The following is a 6860-nucleotide window of genomic DNA, read 5'->3' on the forward strand; positions in this document are numbered from 1 at the left end:
AGGATCCAATCCATATCTCCTGCAAGACAAAGTCTGCAAAGTTAAAATGTGACTATGAAGATGTGTGGACTTCAACTAATAGACTTGCAGTGTTAGTATGCAATGGGAAACTGAAAAGCAATGAAATTCATGGTTCAAACAAATTGTTCAAATTGTTCAAATATCGAGAACAACAAACATGGATTATCACTGTGTTCTTGCTTAGCCTCCGCTACCGCTTCTCCAAACTGCTCAAATTTTTTTGCTACCGGTTCGTCAGAACCTGTCAGAACCTGTTGGATTTCACCCCTGATCAACGTCCCACCCCAAGAAAAAAATGTGCAGTCTACAAGTCAGGTTTGATTCAGAAAGGACCACATGGCCTCCGACCTCTTTTAATGTGTTGGGTGTAAGAACGAGAGACACTTGTTGACATGACTGTGGCTATCATCCTGATATTTTGACTCGCGCGTGGACACGGTGAATTCATGGAGGTACCGATAAAATGTTCTTTGAAAACAGTATGGAAGAGATCTTCCTTTCATTCTTTCCAGATTTCCAACAACCACCCCACTCAAGTTCCTAATCTAGTCCAGAGTTATAGTCTTTCTCCAATAATTTCCCATCCAAGTCCCATCCTCTTTAGCTTTCGTAAGATCGGTTGATCACCAAGGTCCACTAGATATTCTATCTGCAAAATATCTTGAAAACACAAAGAAAGAAACCTTCGCCCAAGAAGATACTGGCTTAGAAGGTTAGCCAGATAGAAGATCTAGTTTTTCACAATGCAGAAATGAAATAAACCAACTTTCGGTGGAAAATGTAGGTGATTTCCCTGCAACACTGCCTGGTCTTGAGGCTTTAGAGCAGTGTTTCTCAACCTTGGAAGCTTGAAGATGGGTGGACTTCAACTCCCAGAATCCCCCAGCCAGTGCAGCAGCGCTGGCTGGGGGATTCTGGGAGTTGAAGTCCAGCCATCTTCAAGCTACCAAGGTTGAGAAACACTGCTTTAGAGGAAACAAGATTTATTGTTTATTAAGCTGGCCCATTTTTCCAGAAGATTCCCCCCAATATCTACGTCCCTCTCCTTTCTACACAGAGTAACTGGTTCTTTAAAAAGCAACCGAGAAAACATTCCATTTTATTAATAAAGAGAATTTCCTTTTTCACAGTTTTCCACAAGCGCCGTCTCGCAGTTCATTTTTCATTCATGGCCATTTTAAAAACAGGGTTAAAAATTGTTTAAAAGAGACCGCCGCTTGCAAGCATGCATTTCATATAATAATAATAAAAAAAAAAAAAAGCAGCTTACAAAGCAAATAATTTTTTAAAAGTTCGGCGAACACGAAAGAGAGAGAGAGAATGAGAGAGGGAGGGAGTTGGGGGACGAGAATTGTCTTAAGTGCTCCAAAAGATGGGTTTTTTCTCCTGGGGAAGAGAAACGCCAGATGCCCACCGATGTTTCAGCTGCCCTGGCAACGGGTGCAAATCAGAGCTTTATTGACTGGAACTGACCCAGTGGTACCTGTCCACTCGCGGGCAACTGAATGGCAGTGAGGTCCGGCAGACTTTGTACCCCTTGTAGTGGAGATAGTAAGCAGCTGCAGGGTTTGATGGGATGCCATCAGGAACAAAGCATCTTCGGTGAGAATACTGGGACCAGAGGGGGAATGGCTCATTGCACTGAAAGCAGATGGAGACAACAGGGGGTGAAGGTTGAGGAGGGACGGGACCCACCTTCTGCCATCCTCCTGCAACTCCTCCGCTCAGCTCCTTCCTCTCCCATCGTTCTGACTGAGCTGCTCGTGATGGAACTCTGGACAGTTTCTAAGAAACCCCATCCGTTTTCCTCTCCTCCCTCCCTGCTTCTCTTCCTCTTGGGTCAAGATCCTCCCAATCGTCAATGACTCACTCTGGACTTCCAGACCAGGTGGAAGTGGCCCTGGCACTTCAATACATTAAGGGGTTCTTTCTCAGTTTCTTGGAATGGACCCCCTCCACCCCGGAAGTGAGATGTTGCTTCTTTCTGGGAGGGAGGGAGAAATAGGAGAGAAAAGAGAGGGAGGGAGGGAGGGAGGGAGGGAGGGAGGGAGGAAGGAAGGAAGGAAGGAAGGAAGGAAGGAAGGAAGGAAGGAAGGAAGGAAGGTGGCAATGGGATGGAGGGAGAGAGGGAGGGAGGGAAGGAAGGAAGGAAGGAAGGAAGGAAGGAAAGAAGAAGGTGGTAGAGAGCTAGAGAGGGAGGGAGGGAGGGAGGGAGGAAGGAAGGAAGAAAGGTGGAAATGAGCTGGGAGGGAGGGAGAGAAGGAAGGAAGGAAGGAAGGAAGGAAGGAAGGAAGGAAGGAAGGAAGGAAGGAAAGAAGAAGGTGGTAGAGAGCTAGAGAGGGAGGGAAGGAGGGAGGGAGGAAGGAGGAAGGAATAAAAGGAAGAGCCTGGTGGTGCAGCAGACTAATAGCCTGTTATTATCATCCAGCTGCCTGCAATTACTGCTAGTTCGAATCTCGCCAGGCTCAAGGTTGACTCAGCCTTCCATCCTTTCTAAGGTAGGTTAAATGAGGACCCAGTTTGTGGGAGCAATAAGCTGACTTTATATAAATATACAAAAGTATGAAGGCTATTGCTTAACGCATTGTAAGCCGCCCTGAGTCTCCGGAGAAGGGCGGCATATAAATCAAATTAAAAAAAAGAGAGAGAATAGAGAAGAGGAGAGGGGGAAAGAAGGAAAGGAAAGGAAAGGAAAGGAAAGGAAAGGAAAGGAAAGGAAAGGAAAGGAAAGGAAAGGAAAGGAAAGGAAAGGAAAGGAAAGGAAAGGAAAGGAATAGGAGAATAGGTAGGTAGGGAGGGAAGGAAGGAAGGAAGGAAGGAAGGAAGGAAGGAAGGAAGGAAGGAAGGAAGGAGAATAGAGAGGGAAGGAGGGGAGGGAGGGAGGGAGGGAGGGAGGGGATTGGAGAGAGGGAGATGGGTGTATCTCAATCTTGGCAAGTTTGAATGCTCTTCAATGGCTGGGGAATTCTGGGAGTTGAAGTCCACCCATCTTAAAGGGGCCAAGTTTGAGAAATCCTGGAGTCGAGCCCCCCCCCCCCCATTCGCAGCTCCTTTTCTCTCACCTGATAGATGCTGTTGGGATTGCTAACAGTTGGGATGCTTTTGGGTTCCCTGGTGGTGCCATCCTCCTCAGAAGAAGTGCCGGAGTGATAATCGGAGGTGGAGGAGGGAGGAGGAGGAGGAGGAGGAGGCCTTCTCCACGGCCTGCCGAATGCCCTGGGACACGTCCTGGTCGTTCTCTTGGCCTGTGAAGTGAGCCACGGTGAAGGCTGGGTTTTTCTCGCCATATCTAAATGGGGGGTTGAGTTAAGCAGGGCAGAAAAACAGAGCCTCAAGCAAGGAATAACTCGGTTCTTAGAGCAAAGTTTCCCAAACCTCTTCCTTCATTGCTCCAAACTACTTATTATATTTTAATTACTATCTGTTCCTCCCTCTTTCCTTCCCTCCTCCCTCCCTTTTCCTTCCTTCCTTTCTCTCGCTTTCTTCTCTCTACCACCCTCCCTTCCCAATTCATTTTCCTTCCTTCCTTCCTTCCCTCCCTCCCTTACTTCCTCTTCCTTCCTTCCTTCCCTCCCTTCCCTCCCTCCCTCTTCCTTCCTCCCTCCCTCCCTTCCCTCCCTTCCCTTCCCTCCCTCCCTCTTCCTCCCTCCCCTCTTTCCCTCCCTCCCTCCCTTCCCTCCCTTCCCACCCTCCCTCTTCCTTCCTTCCTCCCTCCCCTCCTTCCCTCCTTCCCTCCCTTCCCTTCCCTTCCTCTTCCTTCCTTCCTTTCCTTCCTTTCCTTCCTTCCTTCCTCCCTTCCCTCCCTCTTCCTTCCTTCCTTCCTTCCTTCCCAGCTCTCTGCCACCCATCTGACACACATGAATCTGGAACATTCATACATTCCACGATAGAATGAAAACACATATTTTATACATACTACGAAATAAAAACACACCTACAACATGCTACGCCAGAGGTCTTCAAGCTTGGCAGCTTTAAGACTTGTGGACTTCAACGCTATGCTGGCTGGAGAATTCTGGGAGTTGAAGTCCACAAGTCTTAAAGCTGCCAAGTTTGGGGACCTCCGTGCTAAGCCATGCACCAATTGCTGGGTTGGCTCAACCCACTAAGCCCAAACTAGAAGAAAAACCAATCGAATGTTTGGACCCGGGCAGAGTCAGTTTGAAGGAGGCCATTGCATCTACTCTTGGGCTGTGCCCATTTGTCAGGCGAATGTTTGGCTTACTGCCTCACATCACTGCGGTTGGTTCAGCAAATCAGGGCTAACCCAACCCTGACTTTGCCTGGATGCCAAAACACCAATCGCAGGAGGCAGAGAAAGAGCACGGCAAGACTCACCTGCAGGAGACATCAAAGGGGTCAACCCAGATGGTCATCTCTTTGGGCAATCCGAGGCTCTGAAAGTCCACGTTGCTCGCAGTGCACGCTTGGTCCAAGAGAGGATCTTTCGCCTGCAAAGGGTTTAGCCTGATGCACCTGAAAAGAGCTAAGGCGGATTAAAACGCTCCTCCACCAGTCCACCAATACCCCATCGGAAGAAACAATAATATAGAAAATCCTCAAATGCACTGAAATGGATCAATCAACAATTGGAGATCAAAGAAAGAGAAGACTTGGATTATTATAAAGTGTGGAATAGGTTTTATACACGGTTGGAAAACAGAAATCAAATTAAGAAATAAGAATATAAAGTGAAATTTGGTATTAACACACTGGATATAAATGTAAATAACGATCCTGCTAACAAAACAGTTAATTATGAATATTTAAAAATAAAAAGAAGGAGCAGGAGGATAAAAACCAAGAGTAAAGACAAAAATCGATGCATAAAGTTGTAAAATTGTATATATCTGTTGTTAGTAGTGTATTTTAACGTCTGATGTAAGTGTGTGTGTTTTTGTTGTTGTTTTGTTTTGTTTTGTTTGTCTCTTGGCTTCTTTTGCTATTGTGTGTTTGCTTTTAAAATGTAAAATACTCAATAAAAAATATTTTTTTAAAAATAAAATAAAACGCTCCTCCACCAGTGGGAACAGGGAGGTCATCAAGACGTGTCCTCCTGCGTTCACCCCAACTGAGAAGGGGAGGCCAAGGCAAAGGAGCCAGAGAACTTGCGAAAGGCATCTGGGACGAGGGAGCCCTGAGCTAAGATCTAGAGTGACCCAGTTCCCATCCACATTCAGACAAGTCAACGGCAGAGAGAAGCTGGCGGTTCCAATCCCATCAAAGTCTACGCTTTGCTCGTTTGAACCACATTTATGGGTTGTGTGAAGGCAGCTTCTGTTCGTTCATGAGTCAACGGAATAGCAAGCCCAGAGAGGGTTATTCCAGGAACCCAGTTACATGCCTCATGTTAAATCCAGACAGGACTGTGCTGAGGCAGCAAAACCAGATAGAGCAAAAGAAGCAACTGAGTTTCTAAGTCCCGATCCTGTGTGGGCATCTAGCCATCTATGGCCTTGGTTGCAAAACTACCTTCTCATCAAGTCAAGGAAGCAGGTTGGGTTGACCCAAGAAACCCAAGATGTTGTTGAGGAGATCCTGGCTCTGGGTACCTTCTGGTCCATGCCATACAAATTTAGTCAGGGAATCCGAAAAATGGGGCAGGGCAGATTAGGGGATCAGGAAGACCCCAAACCATCTTCTAACCGGGGAAAGTGGGGTACTGCTACTGCTGCTACTGCCACCTCTTCTCACCAGCAAGGACTTAATTGGGTTACCCAAACGGTAGGGCCTGGCGTTGACTTCAAGCAGCTCTCTTCATATGTTGGGGAGGAAAAACACAGGCTCCGATTGGCTGAGAATTTTGCTAGGGCGGGTAGGATGAGGCTGTTTTAGGGAGGGGCAAGCCCCCATTTTGCAAGAGAAGTAGACCAAGAGGGGCTCCCTTTGGGGTGGGGAATCTCTTACCGGAAGCCTTGTCCTTTTGTGGGATTGTCGAGATACCAGTGGTTTTTATACCTCTCGAAGAGAAGCGTGGTCAGGGGTGGATGCGAACTTCTCCATCTGCTGCTTGTTCAGCTTGTTGTGTTTTTTGGCCAGGCGAGTGATGAAGAAGACTGTGGCTGCGATTTCATCCTTCATGCCGTCCCTTCTGCAAGAGGACCTCCACTGCAGGAACACAACTGGGGTGGAGTGGGGGGATCGGAGCAGAAGGCCCACAGTTTCTGTAACCAACAGGACTTGTCAGGGTCTCACAACTATCTCAGCTTGGTCTACCAAAGGCTTTGGAGCAGGGGTGAAATCCAGCAGGTTCTGACAGGTTCTGGAGAACCAGTAGCAGAAATGTTGAGTAGTTCAGAGAATTGGCAAATTCTGGCCCCAGAGTGGGATGGGAATGGAGATTTTGCAGTATCCTTCTCCTGCCACACCTACCAAGCCACACCAACCAAGCCACACCACGCCCACCAAGCCACGCCCACAGAACCGGTAGTAAAAAAAATTGGATTTCACCACTGCTTTGGAGGGCCCCTTTTGTGCATTCATATCACACATCTCAAGCTAGAGATTATTAATAAAGGAGAATATTTGTAGGTCAGGGTTGAAATGAGGGGTTCTTGGTGCTCTCTGAGGTAGTTTTCTTGCAAATGTTTCATGACCAAACTTGGTAACATCGTCAGTGGTAGAAGGAGGAGGAGGGAGGAGGAGGAGGAGGAGGAGGAGGAGGAGGAGGGAGGAGGAGAGGAGAGGAGAGGAAAGGAGAGAGAGAAGAGAAGAGGAGAGGAGAGGAGAGGAGAGAGAGAGGAGAGGAGAGGAGAGGAGAGGAGAGGAGAGGAGAAGAGAGAAGAGAAGAGAAGAGAAGAGAAGAGAAGAGAAGAGAAGAGAAGAGAAGAGAAGAGAAG

At 47.5% G+C, this 6860-nt stretch overlaps 1 protein-coding gene across 1 annotated transcript; it reads right to left on the reverse strand.

Moving 5' to 3' along the window:
* Window positions 1-1476: 1476 nt before the first annotated feature.
* BTG4 (BTG anti-proliferation factor 4) lies at window positions 1477-6102 on the reverse strand. The gene is given in 6 exon segments (XM_070952508.1): window positions 1477-1662; window positions 3084-3189; window positions 3191-3310; window positions 4360-4497; window positions 5929-6002; window positions 6004-6102. Coding segments are annotated over 6 exon segments (723 nt in total).
* Between the last annotated feature and the right edge of the window lie 758 nt (window positions 6103-6860).

This window comes from Pituophis catenifer, unplaced genomic scaffold (genome assembly GCF_029215685.1).
Source record: "Pituophis catenifer annectens isolate HBS135680 unplaced genomic scaffold, rPitCat1.0.hap2 SCAF_12, whole genome shotgun sequence".
Classification (NCBI taxonomy): Eukaryota; Metazoa; Chordata; class Lepidosauria; order Squamata; family Colubridae; genus Pituophis; species Pituophis catenifer.